This window comes from Pongo abelii, chromosome 1 (assembly GCF_028885655.2).
Source record: "Pongo abelii isolate AG06213 chromosome 1, NHGRI_mPonAbe1-v2.0_pri, whole genome shotgun sequence".
NCBI classification, from domain to species: Eukaryota; Metazoa; Chordata; class Mammalia; order Primates; family Hominidae; genus Pongo; species Pongo abelii.
Window position 1 is genome coordinate 94,670,580 of NC_071985.2, and position 26,476 is coordinate 94,697,055.

A 26,476-nucleotide genomic window follows, 5' to 3' on the forward strand; every position below is an offset into this window, starting at 1 on the left:
ACACAGGGGGAGTAGCAAGGAGAGGAGACTGACAGAGAGGTTATGGGGCCTAGCTCTATGGATTTCATGTGCTCTCCAAGGTGTCACTGCCTTACAGTTGGTAGTAAATGACCTAATAATACCTAAATGACCACTAAGAAAGAATAATTGATTCATATGTCAATTTTTTGACCATGAACCCAACAGAAAGGAAAAATGACCTCAGCCTAACGTATCTCACTTTAGAGAGACTTTTTCAATTAACAGTAGAACAAAGTGCTATTGAATTGAGTTTAGAAAATCAGATTCGGTTGTATCAATAGAGAAATGTTTTATTATTTTATGTTTCTTTGCTCTGTCACCAAGGCTGGAGTGCAGTGTTGTGATCATGTCTCACTGTAGCCTCAACCTTCTCGATTCAAGTGATTCTCCTACCTCAGCCTCCTGAGTAGCTGAGACTACAGATGTGCCACCACACTGGCTAATTTTTATTTTTTGTGGAGATGGGGTCTCACTCTGTTGCCCTGGCTTCAAGTGATCCACTAGCCTTGGAATCCCAAAGTGCTGGGATTATAGGCATGAGTCACCTCACTTGGCCATCAAAAAGGAAATGTTATTGGTGAAATTAAGACTTTTATAAGTATTATAAGGCTGGGCACGGGGCTCACACCTGGAATCCCAACACTTTGGGAGGCCGAGGCAGGAGGATCACTTGAGGTCAGAAGTTCAAGACCACCCTGGTCAACATGGTGAAACTCCGTCTCTACTAACAATACAGAAATTAGCCGGGCATGGTGGCAGGCACCTGTAATCCCAGCTACTCAGGAAGCTGAGGCAGGAGAATCACTTGAACCTGGGAGGTGAAGGTTGCAGAGAGCTGAGATAGCACCATTGTACTCAAGCCTGGGCAACAAGAGTGAAACTCCATCTCAAAAAAAAAAAAAAAATTATTATAAATAAATGAACTAAACATTTAACTTAAGAAAATAAGGGGGGCCGGGCGCAGTGGCTCATGCCTGTATTCCCAGCACTTTGGGAGGCTGAGGCAGGCGGATCACGAAGTCAGGAGATCGAGACCATCCTGGCTAACACAGTGAAACCCCGTCTCTACTAAAAATACAAAAAATTAGCCAGGCGTGGTGGTGGGCACCTGTAGTCCCAGCTACTTGGGAGGCTGAGGCAGGAGAATGGCATGAACCCAGGAGGCGGAGCTTGCAGTGTGCCGAGATCGCGCCACTGCACTCCAGCCTGGGCGACAGAGTGAGACTCAGTCTCAAAAAAAAAAAAAAAAGTAAGGGGGGAAAACAATATAAATCTTCCCAAAAGGAAGTCTGGGCGTGGTGGCTCATGCCTGTAATCCCAGAACTTTGGGAGGCCAAGGCCTACAAATCATCTGAAGTCAGGAGTTCGAGACCAGCCTGGCCAACATGGTGAAACCCCGTCTCTACTAAAAATACAAATAATTAGTTGGGTGTGGTGGCACGTGCCTGTAATCCCAGCTACTCAGGAGGCTGAGGCAGGAGAATCACTTGAACCCGGGAGGTGGAGGTTGCAGTGAGACAAGATCATGCCACTGCACTCCAGCCTGGGCAACAAGAGTGAAACTTGGTCTCAAAAAAAAAAATTAATATGGAATTGATGAATAAAACTAAAAGCTAGGTTCTTTAAAAAGGCAAAAAAAAAAAAAAAAGATACGACACTGGCAAGACTAAGGAAAGTAAAAAGAAAAAAGATTTTAAAAAAATTGAAAATATCAAGGGTTGGGGATGATGTGGAGTAATAGGAACCCTGGTACATTGCTGGTGGGCATGTAAAATAGTGTAGCCAGTTGGTTTGGCAGGTCCACAAAAGTTAAACAAGATGTCCATATGACCTAGCAATTCTGCTTCTACATGTAAACCCTGAAGAACTAAAAACAGATACTTAAATACTTGTGAATGTTCACAGCAGCACTACTTACAATAGCCAAGAGGTGGAAACAACTCAAATGTTAATCAATGGATGAATGGATAAATTGTGGTCTATACATCCAATGGAAAAAAAATTCAGTGATAAAAAAGAATGAAGTTTATTCAGTGATTAAAAAATGAAGTTCTGATATATGCTACAACATGAATAAACTTTGAAAACACTGTAAGTGAAAGAAGCCAGATACAAAAGGTCACACATTGTATAATTCCATTTATATAAAATGTGTAAAATAGGTAAATCCAGAGAAACAGTAGATTAGTGGTAGCCCATGTCTTGCGGGGCGAGAGAAATGTGAAGTGCCTGTTAACAGGTGAGGGGTTTCTTTTCGGGGTGATGAAAATAATCTGGAATTAGATAATGATTGTGGCACAATCTTGTGGACACACTAAAAAACACTGAATTGTGCACTTAAATTTACTCTTTTTAAAAAGGGTAAATTTATGGCATAGGAGTTACATCACAAATTTTTTTAAATGACAAATATAATAATATAATTTCAATCAGAATCCCAACAGCATTGTGTTTTAGGGAGAAGAGGAAAAGGGGCACTTTGGGGAGGCCGAGGTGGTACGATCGGTTGAGCCCAGGAGTTTTAGACCAGCCTAGGCAAAATAGTAAGACACCCCCCACCCCCGCACCCCCTGCCACCCCGGTCTCTTAAAAAAAAAAAAAAAAAAAAAAAAGCCAGGTGTGGTGTCCTGTGCTTGTAGTCCCAGCTACTTCAGAGGCTGAGGTGGGAGGATCAGGAGACTCACTGAAGCCCCAAGACATCCTAAAGGTTAGAAACCTTTAGCCTCGGCAGGGCGCGGTGGCTCACGCCTGTAATCTTACCACTTTGGGAGGCCGAGGCGGGTGGATCACCTGAGGTCAGGAGTTTGAGACCAGGCTGGCCAACATGGCCAAACTCTGTCTCTACTAAAAATACAAAACAACAACAAAAAATTAGCTGGGCGTGGTGGCGGGCGTGGTGGCGGGCACCTGTAATCCCAGCTACTTGGGAGGCTAAGGCAGGAGAATCGCTTGAACCCGGGAGGCGGAGAGTGCAGTTAGCCGAGATCGCGTCATTGCACTCCAGCCTGGGTGACCGAGCGAAACTCTCAAAAACAAACGAACAGACAAACAAACAAAAACCTTTAGCCTACAGAATCAACTCAAACTCCTCAGCATAGCATTCAAGGCCTTTCATCTTCTGGCCTCCCACTCCAGCCAGCTCAACCGTTAAGTACACAGATCCCAGAACAGGGTGCGCCATAACCTACGCTTGATCGCCTCTCCAGCACTCAACCGGCTTTTTTGCATCCCATTCTTAAACGCTCCAGCAAGATGAGCAGCTTATCTTCTTCGACCTTTGCTTAATATACAACTCTATCATACATATTTGCCTGCGTACCTGCCTTGCCACATTGAGAGTACTAGAATGGCAGGGCCTGCGGCTTATTCATCTTTTTATTTTTATATTCCCTGCTTGGTGCACAGAAATGAAGCAAACAGAAATTCTCCAAATTATCTTTGCAACGAATCCTTTTCCTTTTCCTAAGTAACAGAAACGTGAAACGGGCAAAAGCCGCGGGAAGGCTGTCTCCCCAGACAGAAACTAGGACTCAACACAAACGTAGCGGAATTTGAGGAGAAACCTGTTTAATCTCCTGACTCATGCATATTGCCTTCTAGTCTAACAACATGCCCACGATAAAGATGGATTCGGCTAGCCCCGATTCCGCATTTATAGTAGGCATAGCAGCCATCTTTCTTAAGGGTAAGGCGCAACCCGGAAGATCACACCCTACCTGCTTCAGAAACGCTAGATGCCTTTAAATCATCGAGAGTCCAATCGAAATCGACATTTTCACCGGAACCGCTCGGCCTCACGACCGGAAAAGGCTGTGCGTAAGAGCGTTGGGGGCGGAAGTGACGAGGAGGTGGTAGTCGGGTAGTTGGCGGGTGGTTGAGTAGAACCGGTCGCCATGTCCGCGGGGAGCGCGACACATCCTGGAGCTGGCGGGTACGGCTTCAGGGGCGAGGGCATCGGAGCGAGCACTGGGGCGCAGGAGAGGCGGAGGGACCCTGAGAAGCTGCGTATAGGGTGGAGGGGCCCTTAAGTGGGAAGTAAAGGGCTGGACGTTTGGGGAGAAGGATCTTGAGCAGGCCTGGGGCCCTTAAAGGGCCGGCGGGGATCCGAAGGAGGAGGCAAACGGGGACTTTTGGAAGGGCGAGCCAAGGGGAAGGCGTAAACGAGAGCGTGTAGGATAGCGTGGAATCTTTCGATATAGGTGACAGTAGAAACGAAAGGTTTTGGGGGAAGGGTTGAAAATGGGGGTTTGTTAAATATAGCAATAATTAAGTAGAGGGGAGTTTTAGATTTGGAAGGTGATTCGGAGGTGTAAATGGAATATAATAGAGGGAAAATGGGGTGCTAAGGCGTAGTAAGGAAAGAATAACATATATGAAAGCTTTGGGGCCTAATGTTTTCCTTTTCCTCCACGTAGGCGCCGCAGCAAATGGGACCAACCAGCTCCAGCCCCACTTCTCTTCCTCCCGCCAGCGGCCCCAGGTGGGGAGGTCACCAGCAGTGGGGGAAGTCCTGGGGGCACCACAGCTGCTCCTTCAGGAGCCTTGGATGCTGCTGCTGCTGTGGCTGCCAAGATCAATGCCATGCTCATGGCAAAAGGGAAGCTGAAACCAACTCAGAGTGCTTCTGAGAAGGTATTTGAAGTTGAAGAGTCTCCACTAATTGTGAATTTAATAGTTGTTTTGCCGGGCGCGGTGGCTTACGCCTGTAATCCCAGCACTTTGGAAGGCCGAGGCGGGTGGATCACGAGGTCAGGAGTTTGAGACCAGCCTGACCAACATGGTGAAACCCTGTCTCTACTGAAAATACAAAAATTAGTCGGGCATGGTGGTGCGCGCCTGTAATCAGCTACTCAGGAGGCTGAGGCAGGAGATCTGCTTGAACCCGGGAGGTGGAGGTTGCAGTGAGCCGAGATTGTGCCACTGCCCTCTAGCCTGGGCGACCCAATGAGACTCCATCTCAAAAAAAAAAAAAAAGTTGTTATCCTGTAATCACATAATAATTTGTGTTAGTAAAGGATAAATGGATGTAGTAGTTGAGAGATCATTTAGTTTTGGAATGTTCCAGAAGACATTTTGTTACAAATACATATTTACGAGGCATTTTTGATTGGGCTGATTACATTTATGGACCAAATACCTTGTCTTGTCCTTGTTCACTTAGGTGAACTTAAGCTCTATTTCCATAGTCATTTAAAGCAACATAACATGTTTTTAATATATGTGCTTTTTCCCTGAAGTCAAAAGAGTTCAGGTAATTCAAGTGAGCCCCATAGTGTCATCTCTAATTAGAACCTGTAGGGTTTATTTATTTATTTATTTTGACAGAGTCTCACTCTGTCACTCAGCCTGAAGTGCAGTAGTGGGGTGATCTCGGCTCACTACAACCTCTGTCTCCTGGGTTCAAGTGATTCTGCTGCCTCAGCCTCCCGAGTAGCTGGGATTACAGGTGCATGCCACAATGCCCGGCTAATTTTTTTTTGTATTTTTAGTAGACAGGGTTTCACCATGTTGACCAGGCTCATCTCTGCCTCCCAAAGTGCTGGGATTACAGGTATGAGCCACCATGCGCAGCCTATTGTTTGCAAAGATTGTGTGAGTCAGTCATCCATTTCTAAGGTTTATGAGGAAAAATTAAAAGCATCTTGACAAAGATGTAATGCTCCTTGTATATTAAGATTCTTAATACTGATTGAATCGTTTAAGCTCTTTTTTTTTCTTAAAATAATAATCTTTAGGTAGTTGATCTCAGCAGGATACATAAACACTGGATTTAGAATCATAAAACCTGAAAACCCAGAATCCACAGTTACTGGTTACATGGCTTTGGCATAATGAAACTCAGCTTTCTCGTTGGTAATATATACCTGCATTGTGTAGTGCAGTAGTCACTAGTCTCATGTGGCAATTTAAATTAAAATTAAGGGGCTGGGTGTGGTAGCTCACACCTGTAGTCCCAGCTCCTCTGTAATTCTTCTTGGATTCTTGGAAGGCTGAGGTGGAAAGATCACCTGAGCCTAGGAGCTTGAGGCTGCATTGAGCTGTCATTTTGCCATTGCACTCCAGCCTGAGCAACAGAGTGAGACCTTGTCTAAATAATAAAAATAATTAAATACTCTCAGGCTCCATAACTGTGAGCAATAAATTCCTGTTGTTTAAGCAAAAAGCAAAGCAAAACCAAAATACAATTTAAAATTTAGACCTTTAGTCACATTAGCCACCTGTCAAGTGCTCAAGAGACACATGTGGCTAATGGCTACCATATTGGACTGATAGACTAGAACCCCTGTCACCAAAAGTTCTCTTAGACAACATTGATAAGTACTGTTAGAGGCGGCCATAAGGATTCATTGAGATGATAATGTAAATGAATACTATAAGGGGTTAAATAAAGGTAAGGTGATATTGTTAAGTTTGTATTTAGTTTTGCCTCCACATTTTAAAAATGTATTTAATGCACAAAGTAAACGACAGTATCTTACCTTGAGCAGATTTTCTAGACATAGGTTGGGGAGATAGGCCCCTGTAGTCCCAGCTACTCAGGAGGTTAAGGCGGGTGGGTGGATCACTTGAGGCCAGGAGTTCAAGACCAGCCTGGGCAACATGGTGAAACCCTGTCTCTACAGAAAATACAAAAACAATTAGCTAGGTGTGGTGCATGCCTGTGGTTCCAGGGTCTGGCTTGGTTGCCCAGGCAGTGACTGTGCAGTGGCACAGTCTCTTCCTCCCAGGCTCAGCCTCCCAAGTAGCTGCGACTACAGACGCATGCCACCATGCCCGGCTAATTTTTTTTATTTTTTGAAGAGATGGGTTTGCCAGGTTGCCCACCCTGCTTCAGCCTCCCAAAGTGCTGGCATTACAGGCATGAGCCTGTTTGGTTCGTTTGTTCATTCGTTCTTTTTTTTTTTTTTTTTTTTGTGATAGAGTCTTGCTTTGTTGCCCAGGCTGGAGTTCAGTGGCGCAATCACTGCTTACTGCTGCCTCAGCCTCCTGAGTAGCTGGGACTACAGTCTCATGCCACCATGCCCAGCTAATGTTTTGTATTTTTTGTAGAGATGTGGTTTTGCCATGTTACCCAGACTGGTCTGAAACTCTTGGGCTCAAGCGATCCACCCTTCTCAGCCTCCTAAAGTGCTGGGATTACAGATGTGAGCCACCGGTCCCAGCCTTTTTTTGTAATTTATTTATTTATTTTTGAGACAGAGTTTTGCTCTTGTTTTCCCAGGCTGGAGTGTGATGGCGTGATCTCGGCTCATTGCACCCTCTGCCTCTCAGCTTCAAGCGATTCTCCTGCCTGAGCCTCCGGAGTAGCTGGGATTACAGGCATGAACCACCACACCTGGCTAATTTTGTGTTTACTAGAGATGGGGTTTCACCGTGTTGACCGGGCTGGTCACGAACTCCTTGTAGTTTAAATTGAAAGAAACCGGATCAGGTTTTACCATCTTACTGGCTTTTCATTCTTCTTTGTTCTTCTGTAATAGAGTGAGGAATGATTAGTTAGATACAATTTAAGGGTTTTTGAGAGCTTTACAAGGATGGAATTAGTTGGATTTTATGTTAGGATTATAGGAGTGGCACAAAGACAACTTCCTATTGTATGCATGAGGTATATGTGTTGTATGCATTGCTCCTCTACCTTCTATTATGTTTTACTCCATGTACAGCCAACTAACTGAGCTATAGAGTATCATAACTTGGCCCTTTAATTCTCTTTTTGAAGGTTGTAGCTTCTAGTCCCTAGAGCTTCTGTAATTAGGTGGTCATAAAAATGCACATAGGGCCAAGGTCACAGAGAAATCTTGATTGTGGCCTTCAAGCAGATTGACTTTATTATTGACTTTATTTAGTGTCATTTTAGTGAGGTTTTTGTTTGCTTGTTAATTCGTTTATGAAGAATGACCAACTGTGTTTACAGGCAAATGAAGGGAAGGGTAGGGAGGTGTAGGACTTGGGAAAGGATAGTTGTACATTGGATGACTAAAAGGCTTTATCTCAGCTGGGCACAGTGGCTCATGCCTGTAATCCCAGCACTTTAGGAGGCCGAGGTGGGTGGATCACCTGAGGTCAGGAGTTTGAGACCAGCCTGGCCAACACGGTGAAACCCCATCTCTACTAAAAATCCGAAAATTAGCTGGGCTTGGTGGCTCATGCCTGTAATCCCAGCTACTCAGGAGGCTGAGGCAGGAGAATCATTTGAAATTGGGAGGCGGAGATTGTGGTGAGCTGGGATTGCGCCACTGCATTCCAGCCTGGGTGACAGAGTGAGACTTCATCTGAAAAAAAAAATTAAAAAAAAATAGACCAGGCACAGTGGCTCACACCTGTAATACCAGCACTTTGGCAGCTAAGGCGGGCGGATCACGAGGTCGGGCTTTTGAGACCAGCCTGACCAATATGGCAAAACCCCATCTCTACTATAAGTACAAAAATTAGCCGGGCATGGTGGTGCGCACCTGTAATCCCAGCTACTCAGGAGGCTGAGGCAGGAGAATTGCTTGAACCCAGGAGGCGGAGGTTGCAGTGAGCTGAGATCACACCACTGCACTCCATCCTGGGCGACAGACTCCATCTCAAAAAAACGAAAAAATAAAAAGTAAATAAATAAAAAAACAGAAGACTTCATCTCATCATAAAAACTTTTTAATCTAATTTGTCTTTTTTCTAGCTTCAGGCTCCTGGCAAAGGCCTAACTAACAATAAAAGCAAGGATGACCTGGTGGTAGCTGAAGTAGAAATTAATGATGTGCCTCTCACATGTAGGAATTTGCTGACTCGAGGACAGACTCAAGACGAGGTGAGGAGGCATTGAGACTCTTTGGGGAAGGTGGTGAGTGGATTAAGATAAAGAAGACCTCTAAATAGACAGGCGTCAGGTATTTATTAGTGGGTTTGGGTCATAGTCTCTAAAGTCAGGATTGGGTTTAATTTAACTTCAGAGGAAGATAATGAAATGGATATAAATGAATTCTCTGGGTTGGTTTGAGTAAGAAACCATGGAATCAAAATTTCAGATACAGGAGAGAATTTATTCCTTCTTTACTTTGTTGAATGAATGAATGGGAAGAAAATCTGTCTGCCATTGAAATCAACCAATTGCCACTTTTTTTTAATTGAACATTTCCTTTTTTAGATCAGCCGACTTAGTGGGGCTGCAGTATCAACTCGAGGGAGGTTCATGACAACTGAGGAAAAAGCCAAAGTGGGACCAGGGTGTGTATTCTCTTATTTTGTTTATGGAAGGGTTGGGTGTATGACTCACATTAGCCTCATGTTTTTCATCCTTAGGTAATACGTGTACACAATATTTGATTCGAGGTTTGAGGGGTATGTGTGTGCACACTCTATAGCAGAATTCTGGATATCAAACAGATACAAGATGTTGGGAGTTGTTTTTGGACTTTTATTTCACATTTAATGTTTTTATTGGAGGAAACAAATTATAGGAAAGTGTAAAAGAAGATACCACTAACATTTAATGTATATACTTTTTTTCTTCTTTCTGTCACATATGATCTGCAGAAATAATGTATATACTTCTTTTTTTTTTTGAGATGGAGTCTTGCTCTGTTGCCCAGGCTGTAGTGCAGTGGCATGATCTCGGCTCGCTTTAAACTCTGCCTCCCGGGTTCATGCCATTCTCCTACCTCAGCCTCCCAAATTGCTGAGACTACAGGCGCCTGCCACCACACCCGGCTAATTTTTTGTATTTTTAGTAGAGATGGGGCTTCACTGTGTTAGCCAGGATGGTCTTGATCTCCTGACCTTGTGATCCGCCCGCCTCGGCCTCCCAAAGTGCTGGGATTACAGGCGTGAGCCACCACGCCCGGCCATGTATATACTTCTTAACTTTTTTCTGTGGAAATAGTTCCCCTCACAAATCGGCTCATTTTTTTTTTTTGTCTTTATGATGGTTATAGGTTGTGATTATTCAGGTAAAGACTTAATCTGTTTCATTTCATTCCTTCCATCATTCAGTGTTTGAGTTTCTCTTCACTGTCAGTTGATAGGTACTTAGGAAATGCAACATTTTTAACATTAGCTTAAACTACACAAAATAAGGTGGCAAAATTTAATTCCTACCCCAAGCCAAGAATTTATTTATTTATTTATTATTTATTTATTAGAGATGGAGTTTTTGCTCTTGTTGCCCAGGCTGGAGTGCAATGGCGCCATCTCGGCTCACTGCAACCTCTGCCTCCTGGGTTCAAGCAATTCTCTGGCCTCACCCTCCTGAGTAGCTGTGATTACAAGCATGCGCCACCACACCTGGCTAAATTTTGTATTTTTAGTAGAGATGGGGTTTCACGATGTTGGACAGGCTGGTCTTGAACTCCTGACCTCGGGTGGTCCCCCTGCCTTGGCCTCCCAAAGTGCTGGGATTACAGGCATGAGCCACCGTGCCCAGCCCCAAGAATGTATTTAAACTTTCTGTATGTATTGGTTGCTGTTTTGAACTTTGTCTTTAAAAAGTTATTTTTACCTGCTATTTTTTATTAACTGTGTATAGTTATTGATCACTTTATTATAATTTAAGTCCTCTTCACATTTAGAATCTAAATTATCAGTTGATGTGGGCCTTAAGAGGTTTCTCTATATGCATGATCAATCTTTCCCCCTTAATTTTTTGTGTGTGTGTGGGTTTTTTTTTTTTTTTTTTTTTTTTTGAGACAGAGTCTCGTTCTGTTGCCCCGGCTGGAGTGCAATGGCATGATCTTGGGTCATTGCAACCTCCACCTCCTGGGTTCAAGTGATTCTTGTGCCTCAGCCTCCTGAGTAGCTGAGACTACAGGCGTGCCACCATGCCCGGCTAATTTTTGTAATTTCAGTAGAGATGGGGTTTTGCCATGTTGGCCAGGCTGGTCTCAAACTCTTGGCCTCATGTGATCTGCCCACCTCAGCCTCCCAAAGTGCTGGGATTACAGACATGAGCCACAGCACCCAGCTTGCCCCATTGATTTGGATAGACGAGACCACATTTGTTTATAACCTATTAGACAACCAGCAAAAAGGAATTCTGTTCTTAAATATTGGGTTATCTCAATAGACTGGAAAATAATGGTAGTAAATCCATAAGAACAGATTCCAGTTGACTTTTAAGATCAAGAAGTTTATTTTTTCCCCAGCTGTTAAAGCATGTTCTGAGACATTAGCTAGCAAAAACCCTTCTAATGTATATAGTCTCTTTTGGTTATTTGGAAGCTTGAAACATTACAAATTGACTCCAAAAAATGGTTTTGACCACACTGAGATCATCCTTTTTTGTTTCTCTTTATAGGGATCGTCCATTATATCTTCATGTTCAGGGCCAGACACGGGAATTAGTGGACAGTAAGTAATGTTTTTGGCTTACGTAGCACTTTCTGTGAAGAGCAAAGTACAGGGCTCTGTATAGCAAGTTGGCAAAGTGTCCCTGATGGCTGTTCTAACCCTTGTTCATGAACTATACACGAATTTGTATGGGAGTTTAGAGGGATTGAGAGCCGCATATTTGGGTAACGTATAAAGCAGATTTACGTGTGAGTAATTGAAAACTGGCCTGCCTGGGCACTAGTCAGTTCATTCCATTCAGTTTTGCTGTCTGTGTTTTTCCAAGGAGCTGTAAACCGGATCAAAGAAATTATCACCAATGGAGTGGTAAAAGCTGCCACAGGAACAAGTCCAACTTTTAATGGTGCAACAGTAACTGTCTATCACCAGCCAGCACCCATCGCTCAGTTGTCTCCAGCTGTTAGCCAGAAGCCTCCCTTCCAGTCAGGGGTATGTTTTGGGGAGGGATCATTAATAGCGTTATCATTTCTATAAAAATGATACGTGCTGGCCAGGCACAGTGGCTCATTCCTGTAATCCCAGCACTTTGGGAGGCCGAGGTGGGTGGATCATTTGAGGTCAGGAATTTGAGACCAGCCTGACCAACATGGTGAAACCCCGTCACAAACATTACCCGGGCATGGTGGCAGGCGCCTGTAACCCCAGCTACGTGGGAGGCTGAGGCAGGAGAATTGCTTGAACCCGGGAGGTGGAGGTTGCAGTGTGCTGAGACCATGCTACTGCACTCCAGCCTGGGCCACAGAGCAAGACTCCATCTCAAAAAAAAAAAAAAAAAAGTGCCAAGTAATACATATAAAGAAAAAAAAATCGTGAAATTCCAAATTCCATTCCCAAAAGTTACCTGCCATAGGTATTCTGTTAGTGTGTTATCCAGCTCTCCATGGTATAATGAACACCTGATCACACATCTCTTCATATTGATATATTCTAGAAAGGAGATTGATAGAGCAGAAGGTATACATGTTGTACATATTGAAGTTAGTGGTTTTAATTTGTATTTGTAAACTTGATGACAACTGGAGGACTAAGAAGGCTGAGTCTGATGAAGCAAGACTTTGCTGATACATTCCTCCTAGAAAAAAGGGTTGGAGAGAGCAGCCTTCACTGAAGAGTATCACAGGGCTGACTGTACTACCCAACACTCTACCCCAGTTTTACAGGAGACTGTCTTTGCTATAATTTCTTATTGACTTATTTCAAAGATTGAGGATTTAATTATATATTCTCTGTTTAATCTGAAGTATTCTGTTCTTCCTACAGATGCATTATGTTCAAGATAAATTATTTGTGGGTCTAGAACATGCTGTACCCACTTTTAATGTCAAGGAGAAGGTGGAAGGTCCAGGCTGCTCCTATTTGCAGCACATTCAGATTGAAACAGGTGCCAAAGTCTTCCTACGGGGCAAAGGTTCAGGCTGCATTGAGCCAGCATCTGGCCGAGAAGCTTTTGAACCTATGTATATTTACATCAGGTATGGATGGATAGGGCAGGGGACATGTGAATTCTTGTCAACTTGTTGGTACAGTCAGGAGTGATTCAGAAGGAGCAAGAGAAAACTGGGTGTAATTAATAGTAACAAGGGATTTAGGTAAATGCTAGGAGTAATTACTTTATAATTAGTTAAAGAAATTGTAGAATTGGGGCACGGTGGCTCATGCCTGTAATCCCAACACTTCTGGAGGCCAAGGCGTAGGACCACTTGAGCCCAGGAGTTTGAGGCCAGCCTGGGCAACATAGCGAAACCCCATCTCTACAAAAAATTTTAAAAAATTGGGCAGGCACGGTGGCTCACACCTGTAATCCCAGCACTTTGGGAGGCCGAGGCGGGTGGATCACGAGGTCAGGAGATGGAGACCATCCTGGCTAACAAGGCGAAACCCCGTCTCTACTAAAAATAAAACAAAAAAAATCAGCCGGGTGTGGTGGCAGGCGCCTGTAATCCCAGCTACTCAGGAGGCTGAGGCAGGAGAATGGCGTGAACCCGGGGGGTGGAGCTTGCAGTGAGCCGAGATTGTGCCACTGCACTCCAGCCTGGACGACAGAGCGAGACTCCATCTCAAAAAAAAAAAAAAAATTAGCCAGGTGTGATGGTGTACACCTGTAATCCCGGCTGCTCAGTAGGCTGAGGCAGGATGGCTTGAGCCCAGGAGATTAAGGCTGCAGGTAGCTGTGTTTGCACCACTGCACTCCAGACTGGGTGACTGAGTGAGACCCTGTCTTAAAAAAAAAGCCAGGCGTGGTGGCTCACACCTGTAATCCCAGCACTTTGGGAGGCCATAGCAGGCGGATCACTTGAGGTCAGGAGTTCAAGACTACCCTGGCCAACATGGTGAAACCCTGTCTCTAAAAGTACAAAAATTAGCCAGGTGTGGTGGCAAGCATCTATAATCCCAGCTACTCAGCAGGCTGAGGTAGGAGAATTGCTTGAACCCCGGAGGCAGAGGTTGCAGTGAGCTGAGACTGCGCCATTGCACTCCAGCCTGGGCAACAGAGCAAGACTCCATCTCAAAAAAAAAAAAAAAAAAAAGAGAAATTATTGAATTAGGAGACGGAATTGTCTCTTTAGTATTCAAGTCCTTTGGTTTTGTACAAGTCTGTACAAAAGTGAATCTTTGCCTGTAATCCCAGCACTTTCAGGGCTGAGGCGGGCGGATCACAAGGTCAGGAGATTGAGACCATCCCGGCTAATATGGTGAAATTCCGTCTCTACTAAAAATAAAACAAAAAAAATTAGCCAGGCATGGTGGCGGGCACCTGTAGTGCCAGCAACTCGGGGGCTGAGGCAGGAGAATGGCATGAACCCGGGAGGCGGAGCTTGCAGTGAGCTGAGATGGCGCCACTGCACTCCAGCCTGGGCGACAGAGCAAGACTCTGTCGCCTCCTGCCTCAGCGTCCCAAGTAGCTGGGACTATAGGCACCCGCCAACATGCCTGGCTAATTTTTTGTATTTTTAGTAGAGACGGGGTTTCACCGTGTTAGCCAGGCTGGTCTCGATCTCCTGACCTCGTGATCTGCCTGTTTTGGCCTCCTAAAGTGCTGGGATTACAGGCGTGAACCACCACGTCCGGCCAAAAAAAAGCAAATCTTAAAGTGAGCTGTGATAAGTCTGAAATAATTTTCATTTAAACCTATGTCAATATTAATACATTTTATAGTAATTTTATGAACTTTAAACATTTTTATATCAAGAAGTACCATTACTCAGAGAAAGACTAATAAAATATTTGTGGTAATGATAGTAGTTGTATCTTGAAAGACTTACGTTTTGTGTTTCTGTTTTGTGATTTTCAGAGGCCTAGATTTGAGCTACAGTGAATGTATTAATGTAGATTTGTAAAATAGCATGAAAAATGAAAGCAGAATTCTGCATCTTTTATTTATTTTTCTCTCCTTTGAATTCCTGGTTATTTCTTTGCAGTCACCCCAAACCAGAAGGCCTGGCTGCCGCCAAGAAGCTTTGTGAGAATCTTTTGCAAACAGTGAGTTGTATTTGTCTGATACTCATTCAGAAGAGCAATTGCCATTTTGGAGTATGTCTTAGCCATTTCTTTCACCTGTTTAGTTTCCTAGTACTGCTATAACAAGTTATGGCAGTTGGGTGGCTTAAAATAACACAAATTTATTCTATCACAGTCCAGGAAGCAGAGTCCGAAATCAAGGTGCTGGAAGAATTGGTTCCTTCTGGAGTCTTTGAGAGAGAAATCATCCCATGCCTCTCCTCTCTCCTAGCACCTGGTCATTGTGTTGGTTTTCTTTGGCTTGTATTAGCATAACTCCAGTCTGAAGTAAGGGTAGAGCTATAATAATTTAAAACCAGTTAGACATGTTTGGGGGATGATTGCTCATTTGATTATGCATTCTTTTTATTCTATAAACAACCAAAAGTTAAACGTTAGGACTGTCTTTATAGCACTTAGAGGAAATCAGGTTTTGAACTGAATATGTTCAACTTTGTGTTCTCTGGTGCCTTATTGTATAGCTCATGGTTGGTTTTTTTGTTTGTTTGTTTTTTTACTTTTGTACGTATCACCTGATTTACCAACCCTTGTACTGGATAATTTTCTTGACTGTTTCCCATCTTTGTTGGTACTTGAGGTTATGGACTTAATAATATATAGGAAGGAAGTATGAGGAAAATACTAAACCCTCACTAAATGTGAGCTCCTTGAGGAAAAGTCACCCAGTAAATGTGAATGAATGAGGTCTCACCAGTTATACTAACAACTTGGAAATTTCCTAGTTACTTAATTTCTGTGGCTTTCTAAATGATTTTATACCCCAGAATTGAGTATGGTTTAGGGGATTTAGGATTATTTGTGCTCCTAATTCCCAAAATTGCCTTAATAATTTATAGATCTGCCTTATTAAAATGTTGAGGTGGGTTGGACGTGGTGGCTCATGCCTGTAATCCCAGCACTTTGAGAGGCCAAGGCGGGCGGATAACGAGGTCAGGAGTTCGAGACCAGCCTGGCCAACATAGTGAAACCCCCATCTCTACCAAAAATACAAAAACTAGCTGGGTGCGGTGGCACGCGCCTGTAGTCCCAGCTACTTGGGAGGCTGAAGCAGGAGAATCGCTTAAACCTTGAAGGTGGAGGTTGCAGTGAGCTGAGACAACGCCATTGCATTGTAGCCTGGGTGACAGAGTGAGACTGTCTCAAAAAAAAAAAAAAAAGGTTGCAGTGATATGAGATCGCGCCACTGCACTCCAGCCTGGGTGACAGAGCGAGACTCTGTCTCAAAAAAAAAAAAAAAAATGTAGGTTAAACAAGTTTAAATTTGATTGGAACATTGGTAGATATATTTTAATTCCTAATGGCTTTGGTCCTAGAATTATGTAATCAGACCCTTGTAAATGCACAGCTTCGGCTGTCCCATGTTAATTTGTTTCCCCCTCTCTTTCAGGTTCATGCTGAATACTCTAGATTTGTGAATCAGATTAATACTGCTGTACCTTTACCAGGTGTGTACATCTTGAAGTGTTTAAAAAATATTTTGCTAGTGATAGTTATGTGTAACTATGATACTTGAGGCTAGACTGTGCCAGGGCACTATTAATGTTCCCTTTAATTTAGGGTAATTTGGAAAGCCATTCATGCCTCAGTATTTTTCTTCCCTAGATATTAAGTTTAATATTCAGCTAAATTGTCTCATTCTGCTGCAGCTGATTAAACACTTTTTTTCTTCCCCCTCAGGCTATACACAACCCTCTGCTATAAGTAGTGTCCCTCCTCAACCACCATATTATCCATCCAATGGCTATCAGTCTGGTTACCCTGTTGTTCCCCCTCCTCAGCAGCCAGTTCAACCTCCCTACGGAGTACCAAGCATAGTGCCACCAGCTGTTTCATTAACACCTGGAGTCTTGCCGGCATTACCTACTGGAGTCCCACCTGTGCCAACACAATACCCGATAACACAAGTGCAGCCTCCAGCTAGCACTGGACAGGTAGGATGTCAGGATATGCAACAACATATTACTGAATTTAGGAAAAACTGGGGAAAGAGGGGAAGTAGTGGCATTCCAGAAATAAATCATGTGATGTGGAATGTCTTTTTCCTACTGTCTTCTGTGTTCCTACCAACAACCTACCTGAATATTTTGGATTAGTGTGTATGTGTGTATGTCATCCTAAAGTTTATATTTTCACAAGTCTTGCACACCAAATAGCTGTTTAAAGTGGGGATGGTGGGCACACTTGCTATAAAGGGTCAGATGGCAAATATTTTAGGCTTTAAGGGCCATACATTCTCTGTCACAACTATCACACTTGGTGGTTGTAGTGCAGAAGCAGCCCATGGATAATACCTCAATGAATAAGCATAGCTGTTGTACTCCAGTAGAACTTTATTTACAAAACAGGTGGCAGGCCACAGTCATAGTTTGCCATACTCTTGGCCATTGTTTGCCTAACCTTACCTTTGCAGTGTTAACAAAGTCTTCAAGGAGAATGGGGCTACCTTCACCACACCTTTCAGTGATTGGAACTGAGTTAGCATTTCAAATCTTAGAAGGAAACATAATCTCAGCATTTGGAGAGGCCGAGGCAGGAGGATTGCTTTAGCGCAGTTTGAGACCAGCCTAGGCAACATAGTGAGACTCCATCTCTACAAAAAAATTAGCTGGACATGGTGGCACATACCTGTATTTCAGCTACTTAAGAGGCTGAGATGGAAGGGTCCCTTGAGCCTAGGAGGTCATGGATGCAGTGAACCAAGATGGTGCCAGTGCACTCCAGCCTCAGTGACAGAGTGAGACTGTGTCTCAAAAAAAATTAAAAAAAGCAACAGTATGTAAGAGATATATAAACTTTTCAAACGTAAGGATTATAAATGCTGGTGTGTTTCTTTTATAACTTAAGAAATGTATACTTAAAAAAATTTTTTTTTTTGAGACGGAGTCTTGCTCTGTTGCCCAGGCTGGAGTGCAGTGGCGCATCTCGGCTCACTGCAAGCTCCGCCTCCCAGGTTCACGCCATTCTCCTGCCTCAGCCTCCCAAGTAGCTGGGACTACAGGCACCCACCACCACGCCTGGCTAATTCTTTTGTATTTTTAGTAGAGATGGGGTTTCACCTTGTTAGCCAGGATGGTCTTGATCTCCTGACCTCATGATCCAACTGCCTCTGCCTCCCCAAGTCCTGGGATTACGGGTGTGAGCCATCACGCCTGGCCACAATTTCTTAAATCATGAAAGTAGAATTTTAGGAAAAGAGTAGATGTCCGGATAATAATCTGGATGGATTATATAGTGGTCTTGGAGGCAGGGGAGAGACTTAATGAGAGCATGGTAATGGATTTATGGTGGGTCCTTCTCTGTGGGCCTCTCATAGTGTACCCATGCCAGAGTAAATGGCAGCCTCGAACCATTGCCCAGCCCCCTTACCTGTGGGCTGTGAGCACTGAAGGGGGTTGCACAGTGTATAACAAAAAAGCTATGAACTAAATTTTATTCGTGGTCCCTAGTCAAATTTATTTTATTTTATTTATTTTATTTTTACTTATTTTTTTTATTATTATTTTTTGAGATGGAATCTCGTTCTGTCGCCCAGGCTAGAGTGCAGTGGCGCCATCTTGGCTCACCGCAAGCTCCGCCTCCCAGGTTCATGCGATTCTCCTGCCTCAGCCTCCCGAGTAGCTGGGACGACAAGCGCCTGCCACCACGCCTGGCTAATTGTTTTGTATTTTTGGTGGAGATGGGGTTTCACCTTGTTAGCTAGGATGGTTTCGATCTCCTGACCTTGTGATCCGCCCACCTCAGACTCCCAAAGTGCTGGGATTATAGGCGTGAGCCACCATGCCTGGCCTTATTTATTTTATTTTGAGACAGAATCTCACTCTGACACCCAGGCAGGAGTGCAGTGGTGTGATCTTGGCTCACTGCAACCTCCACCTCCTGGGTTCAAGTGATCGTCCTGCCTCAGCCTCCCGAGTAGCTAGGATTACAGGCACATGCCACCACGCCCAGCTAATTTTTGTTATTTTTAGTAGAGATGGGGTTTCACCGTTTTGGCCAGGCTGGTCATGAACTCCTGACCTCAGGTGATCCGTGGCCTCGGACTTCCAAAATGCTAGGATTACGGTGCAAGGATTACAGGCATAAGCCACCGTGCCTGGCCAAAATTATTTTAATTTTTATATTTAGACAGCTCTGTAGGTCTCTACTTTTGAGGGTCAGTCCTTTGTAATTGGGAAGCAATACAGCAGAGTGGTTAAAAGCAGGGAGTTAAGGCGGCCGCAGTGGCTCATGTACCTGTAATCCCAGCACTTTGGGAGGTTGGGGCGGGTGGATCACTTGAGGTCAGGAGTTCAAGACCAGCCTGGTCAACATGGTGAAACCCTGTCTCTGCTAAAAATACAAAAATTAGCTGGGCGCGGTGGCGGGCACCTGTAATCCCATCTACTTGGGAGGCTGAGGCAGGAGAATTGCTTGAACCCAGGAGTCAGAGGTTGCAGTGAGCCGAGATCGCATCACTGCACTCCAGCCTGGGTGACAAGCAAAACTCAAAAAAAAAAACCAAACAAACTGGGAGTTAGAATTAGATTGACAGGGTTGATCTTGTTTTCCCATTTTTGAGCTGTGTGATATTGGGATGTAACTTGACCTGTCTAGGGTTTGGTTTTCCTTAGATGTAAAATGGGTACAGTGATAAAAATCTCAGAGGTTTGCAAGGATTAAGTAAGATGATCCAATCTGTCAATAAATGTTAGCTGTGTTATTAATAGTCAGCCACCTTACAACGTTTTAGTCAGTGATAGACTGCACATAGGATGCTTACCCTATAAAATTATAGTAGCATATTTTTACTGTACCTTTTCTACATTTAGATACACAAATACCATTGTGTTACAGCATTCCGTACAGTAATATGCTATACAGGATTGTAGCCTAGAAGAAGTAGGCCATATCATATAGCCTAGGTGTGTAGTAGGCTAATTTCATCTAAGTTTGTATAAGTACACATTTGTTCAATGACAAAATCGCCTTGCAGTGCGTTTCTCAAAACATATTCCCACTCGGCGTAGTGGCTCACACCTTTAATCCCGGCACTTTGGGAAGCTGAGACAGACGATCACAAGTACAAAAAAAATTAGTTGTGCATGGTGGCACGTGCCTATAGTCCCTCAGCAGGCTGAGGCAAGAGAATCGCTTGAACCTGGTAGGCAGAGGTTGTAGTGAGCCGAGTTGGCACCACTGCACTCCAGCCTGGGAGACAGAGCAAGACTGAGACTGTCTCAAAAACAAAACAAAACACGTATTACCATTGCTAAGCAACGCATGGCTGTTTAGAGTTTTCTCTTCAGACCTGCCTATTCTTCTGTAATACATACTGTCTTCTGATACCCCTTATTCCTTTTTGGAACAACATCTTCAAACATTAGACTTAATCTTGACATAGTAACTTAGTAATAACTAAGGGAGTGAAAGATGAAATTGCTTCTTCCACAAGCATTAGCAGCATTTATAAATAACAGAAAGCTTATTACAGAAAGCTAATCATGTTGACTGTCAGTGGTTGGAGTTCTGTTTGTTAATGGTCATGTTTGCTCCTAGTAGCCCAAATGCATAACAGAGTTTTCTTAAAAGTTCAAAGCACTGTATATAGGTTGTCAATTTCATGTTTCCCTAGGATGAAGGTGAGAAGGCTAGGTGATACTGTTACCAAATTATACATGAAGGAAACTAAGGACCTGAAGATGCAAAATTCATATGATACTTATTGATCCTTAAAGTATATTGTAATCATTGTTTACTTATTCCTTGGGCATTCTCACACTTTTTTTCTTCCTTGGTTTGTTTTGGTCCCAGAGTCCGATGGGTGGTCCTTTTATTCCTGCTGCTCCTGTCAAAACTGCCTTGCCTGCTGGCCCCCAGCCCCAGCCCCAGCCCCAGCCCCCACTCCCAAGTCAGCCCCAGGCACAGAAGAGACGATTCACAGAGGAGCTACCAGATGAACGGGAATCTGGACTGCTTGGATACCAGGTTAAATAAAATACCCTGTTTTCCTATCTTCATCTTATTCTTCTACTGTATTCTCCCCTTAAAAAAGATAAATTCACATCATTCTCCCAGTACTAGGATTTCTGCTTTCTGGAATTCATTTTGGTTAGGTTTTTTATCCTATTCAACAGACTCTTGAAAGCCTCTGAGAGTTCTTACTTTCTTATACATTTCACTCAAAGCTCTTGATCTGCCAGTATGTGGTTTGTATTTAAAACCTTGGCTTTCAATGGTGCTCTCTCTTTTACCCTCCACCTAAAAAAGAGAGTGATATCTCCCTTCAGTCTCCCCACCCCTCAAGACTGCTAGAAAAGGAGTGATTCTGTACATGTAATTGTAAAGTTAGCCACTAAAGTTAAAAAGATTCTTAATTTGTAGTTTTGGTGCAATTTTATCAGAAGTACCTTTCCATTTTGCCAGAATCCTTGAATCATTCTTTAAAACCAAAGCATTTTTTTATAATTTCTAGCTAGGTTTATAGAAACTAGTGGAGCTATGGGCAGTCAGTTAAAAACAGGCCATAGATAGCATAATGAATTATAACACCCCTGTCCAAGTCCTATAGAGAAAAAAAAATCCCTACTTTTGACTACAGTTACACAGCAAATCCCAAAGAGCTTTGTAGTAGTTTAACTTACTACAACTTATCAGAAAGATGAGGCACTTGACAGTTACATTAAGGAGCTAAAGTCAATACGGCAGTTGTAGATTTGCTAATGCCACTGTATTTTTCTGCTCATAGCATGGACCCATTCATATGACTAATTTAGGTACAGGCTTCTCCAGTCAGAATGAGATTGAAGGTGCAGGATCGAAGCCAGCAAGTTCCTCAGGCAAAGAGAGAGAGAGGGACAGGTAAGTTGGAATAATTAGGCAAATGTGTTCAGATGTTATTTGTTTGCACCATTAGTGAGAGTAATGATCATTGCTATGAGCTTAAGTATTCTGAAACTGAAATGAAATCTTTGAATCAAATATGCTTCTGTTTGTTGTAATTGATGCAATGAAGTAAAATATAATGATAGGACTTTTACAGACTTAGAAGCAGTTATACTCGGCTTTGAATAATTTATTACTTGTTCAGACATCTTTCTTGACTTCCATTGTCTGCATCTTAGCCATTTTCCTAAGGGTAGACAGTAACAGAAATGTTATATAATTCAGCTATTTTTGCTACTTTAGAGTCATTAGAATATCATGGATGGAAGTACATGAATGTGGGAGTTCAGCCTGCCACACAGTGCTTGAATTTTCTTTTCTTATGTTAGTATATTAACCTTCATAAGAAAGGAGCTGATATCTTTCTATAACAGTTCATTCGATTTTTGTCATAGCAGTTGCTGTGTAGACAGGCCTTATACTTTTATAAAGGGGCTGGGGGAAGGTGGAAGGGGTTGAAATTAATGGTTAAAATGAATTTGAAGGATTGTCTGCAGACGTAATTGCACTTCTAATCCACTGGATAAGTTAAGAAAATATAAATTGTCTGAAAGAAAGTTTCATTTTGTTTTTCAATAGGCAGTTGATGCCTCCACCAGCCTTTCCAGTGACTGGAATAAAAACAGAGTCCGATGAAAGGAATGGGTCTGGGACCTTAACAGGGAGCCATGGTGAGTGTGGTGTAGCTGGGGGAACAGGGGAGTGACTAACTAAGGCTGGTCTAAAACTATTAGTTTTCTCAGCCGGGCGCGGTGGCTCACGCCTGTAATCCCAGCACTTTGGGAGGCCAAGATGGGCGGATAACCTGAGGTCAGGAGTTTGAGACCAGCGTGGCTAACACGGTGAAACCTCGTCTCTACTAAAAATAGAAAAATTAAGCTGGGCATGGTGGTGCATGCCTGTAATTCCAGCGACTTGGAAGGCTGAGGCAGGAGAATCGCTTGAACTTGGGAGGTGGAGGTTGCAGTGAGCCGAGATCACACCACTGCATTCCAGCCTGGGCAATAGAGTGAGACTCTGTCTCAAAGAAAGAAAGAAAATAGTTTCTAAAAAATTGTATACAGACAACCTTTTATTTCCAACAAACGTGTGTCGAGAGAGAGAAAATAGTTTAAAAAAATTGTATACAGACAACCTTTCCTTTCCAACCAACGTGTGTGGAGAGAAAATAGTTTTAAAAAAAATTGTATACAGACAGCCTTTCATTTCCAACCAACGTGTGTCGAGACAGAGAAAATAGTTTTAAAAAAATTGTATATAGACAACCTTTTGTTTCCAACCAACGTATACCTAGAAAAGAGTTAATCGACTTATTTTATACATAGCACCAGTGAATACTAATGAGTGGTAGGTCATTTCAAAATCCTGTTGCCTATGTTGTGTGAATACCAGGAGGTCATCTGATACGGACTTAATAAAGGTTGATTTTGCTTTATATTGGGAGCTGAGCCACACCTCCCCTTATAGCTCTATTTGGTCAGTTTGTGGCTGTTAGGAAAATGTTGCTTTTTAGCATTCCAGAACTCTAAATCCTGTAGAGGTACATGGGATATTTTGTTCTTTGCCTGTACTCATAAAAATGAACAGAAGAAAATACGTTTTTTTCTTTTCTTAACTTCTTTTCTTTTAACTCTTTAAAAGGTGAAATATCAGCCCTCAAGAGACTCACTTGCTAACTTTCCTTTTTTTCTTTTTTTTCTTTTTTTTGTGTTTCTTTTTTCTTTCTCTGTTTTCTTACATGGTTCTGGTGGATTCACATTTGCTGATGCTGGTGCTGTTTTTCGTGTGATCTTCAACGTTTTTGGGTGACCATTGACCCTGTGACCTCAAAATGGTGTCCAACTAACCACTTAAAATTAACATCTTTTTTTTTAATTAACGAATTTATGGTATTTTTTTTTTTCCCTTGGTGGGGATGGGGTTGGGGTTGTTTTTCTCTATTCTAGATTATCCAGCCAAGAAGATGAAAACTACAGAGAAGGGATTTGGCTTGGTGGCTTATGCTGCAGATTCATCTGATGAAGAGGAGGAACATGGAGGTCATAAAAATGCAAGTAGTTTTCCACAGGGCTGGAGTTTGGGATACCAATATCCTTCATCACAACCACGAGCTAAACAACAGATGCCATTCTGGATGGCTCCCTAGGAAACAGTGGAACAGAGTTTTGACCCTCAGTGACTCTTCTTAGCAATAATGCATGCATTTGATTTAACAAGACTCTGGGGCCTGTGCTGGGAACCATCTTGGACCTTTGCAGAAGTTAGAGATTCAGTACCCCCCTTTCTTAAAGGGGTTCCTTAATAACAACAACAAAAATCCTTATTTCTGCGGTGGCATAGAATCTGTTAAAATTTAATTAGAATCACAAATTTATCTCAGAGGCTTTTTAACAGTTGGTGAAATGTGCTTGTCCAACAAAGCATCCTAACAGGGTTGTTCCCATACACATTTGACCTGGTCAGCCTTTTCCAAATGAATAGCCCCAATTCTGACATAAAGGAAGTTTTATTTGTATTTTACTACTGTTTGGTCAATTTTGATATATAACTGGTTACAAACAGGGCCTTACTATTTATTAGTGGGGAAATGATTTTAAGACCGTCCTTTTCAGTATTTAATTCTGATAGATCTGCATCCCTGTTTCGTTTTGGATTATTTCTGTTTTGGAAAATGCTGTCTCATTTAAAACTGTTGGATATAGCTGGATCCTGGATAGGAAAATGAAGTTATTTTTTCATTGTGTTTTTTAACTGGGGTGATCCAAAGCTGGCACCTTCAGGCACATTGGTCTCATAGCCATTACTGTTTTTATTGCCCTTCTAAGATCCTGTCTTCAGCTGGGTCAGAGAAAACTTCTTGACTAAAACTGGTCAGAACTCATCACAGAAATGAAATACAGTGGTCTCTCTCTCCCAGAACTGGTTGCAGCTAAAATAGAGAGATCTGACTGCTGGCTATAGGATTTTGGACTTAATGACTGAAATTGCAACTTGTCCTTTTTCTTGGCATTACAGGTTTTGCCAAAAGAACTTTTTTTGTATCAAATATTGATGTGTGAAAGTGAAGGAGCTAGTCTGCTGAACCAGGAATAGTTTGAGATATTGAACTGTCATTTTTGCACATTTGAATACTTTGCAGGCTGGCTTTGTATAAACTTATCCTCTGGTTTCCTATATGTTGTAAATATTTAGACCATAATTTCATTATAAATAAATCTATAAATACTCTGCTTGTGGTTTCTCTGTTTTCTTCCACAACCCATCCATACACTAAAATTCATAAACTTTTTTATTCATAGCACAATACAACTATAACATTACCAGAAAAATACATATACAGACCCCAAGGTTTGCATATAGTTCCAAGAGTTATGTAACTGCAAAATGTACCCTTAAAGTTCAAATGAAAATGTTAAGAATTATTATGCTGGATATTTTCCATTTTCATATTTTAACCCTCCTTTATTTAACAGGGTATTAAAAGGACTTTATGAATGAAGCAGGTTTTAAAGGAAATATGTTATTCTTGGAAAGCCATTTTTTTTTTTTTGAGATGGAGTCTCTCTCTGTCACCCAGGCTGGAGTGGAATGGTGCAGTCTTGGCTCACTGCAACCTCTTGGGTTCAAGTGATTCTCCAGCCTCAGCCTCCTGAGTAGCTGGGATTACAGGCACCTACCATCATGCCCAGCTAATTTTTGTATTTTTAGTAGAGACAGGGTTTCACCATTTTGGCCAGGCTGGTCTTGAACTCCTGATCCTCAAGTGATCCGCCCACTTCAGCCTCCCAAAGTGCTGGGATTACAGGCGTGAGCCAGCACGCCTGGCCAGAAAGACTTTTTTTTTTTATTTTGAGACGGAGTTTTGCTCTGTTGCCAGGCTGGAGTGCAGTGGCACTGTCTCAGCCAACTAACTGCAACCTCCACCTCCCGGGTTCAAGTGATTCTCCTGCCTCAGCCTCCCGAGTAGCTGGGAATTACAGGCGCATGCCACCACACCCAGCTAATTCTTTTGTATTTTTAGTAGAGACGGTTTTACATGTTGGCCAGGATGGTCTCTTATTTCTTGACCTCATGACTCACCCACCTCGGCCTCCCAAAGTGCTGGGATTACAGGCGTGAGCCACCGTGCCCGCCCAGCCCAGAAAGACATTTGAAAAGAACAGTGGTAGGCAGAGCTGCATGAAAACAATTTTCCAGTGTCAGTTTCTTCTAGCACCTGTGCTACCTAAATAGAGGGGAATATGGTTATAGTGGCTTCGCTTCAGTTCTGTATTTAACTCAAGGCCGCTGTTAACTCAAAGTTCTCTTTCCTGCCAGAGTGTGGTACATTTATTTAAAACAAGTTTTTGTGTGCCTTATACGTGTTCAAAATACATACAGAACTCTGATTAGGGAGTGTTGTGAACATCTGGTTTCTGAGAATGAATCTAGGTTTCAAAGCCAAAGTCATTGTGGCCGCTCCTTTAGGAAAGTCATCTTTCTCCTATGAAGCAGTCATCCCCGGTATACTTGACTGAAATCCTGTGTTTTAGGAGGATTTGGGGGGTGCCCCTGTCCTCCCTTCCTCTCATTACATTGGGTCAAATTAGTTTCGGGTTTTTTTTTTTTTTTTTTTCACCACAAGCAGCAAACAACCCTCGGTAAGTTGTTAATTTAAGTGTCCCTGCATGTCTCTTACCACGTACTC

At 42.8% G+C, this 26,476-nt stretch overlaps 1 protein-coding gene and 2 non-coding genes across 5 annotated transcripts; all 3 read left to right on the plus strand.

Annotated features, from left to right (window-relative positions):
* The first annotated feature begins 3,844 nt into the window (after positions 1–3,844).
* On the plus strand, positions 3,845–25,019 carry KHDC4 (KH domain containing 4, pre-mRNA splicing factor). 3 transcript variants are annotated; one of them, XR_655443.3, is made up of 14 exons: positions 3,845–3,952; positions 4,437–4,653; positions 8,687–8,815; positions 9,152–9,231; positions 11,297–11,349; positions 11,615–11,778; positions 12,610–12,821; positions 14,769–14,829; positions 16,256–16,313; positions 16,546–16,799; positions 20,659–20,832; positions 21,621–21,705; positions 22,369–22,460; positions 23,736–23,823. XR_655443.3 is itself a non-coding variant. In XM_002810049.3 (14 exons), the coding sequence occupies exons 1-14, from the start codon at positions 3,915–3,917 to the stop codon at positions 23,933–23,935; spliced, it is 1,845 nt and encodes a 614-aa protein (XP_002810095.3). In that variant the 5' UTR covers positions 3,845–3,914; the 3' UTR covers positions 23,936–25,019. The 3 variants fall into 3 exon arrangements, 2 of the variants coding, with proteins under 2 accessions (XP_002810095.3, XP_063583514.1); XM_002810049.3 differs by having other exon boundaries at positions 21,593–21,705; positions 23,736–25,019; XM_063727444.1 differs by having other exon boundaries at positions 22,369–25,019.
* Positions 12,365–12,493, plus strand: LOC112131396 (small Cajal body-specific RNA 4). The gene has a single exon (XR_002913478.1). It is a non-coding gene; the product is annotated as a small Cajal body-specific RNA 4 (non-coding RNA).
* Positions 18,134–18,270, plus strand: LOC112131384 (small nucleolar RNA SNORA42/SNORA80 family). The gene has a single exon (XR_002913466.1). It is a non-coding gene; the product is annotated as a small nucleolar RNA SNORA42/SNORA80 family (small nucleolar RNA).
* Positions 25,020–26,476: the final 1,457 nt, after the last annotated feature.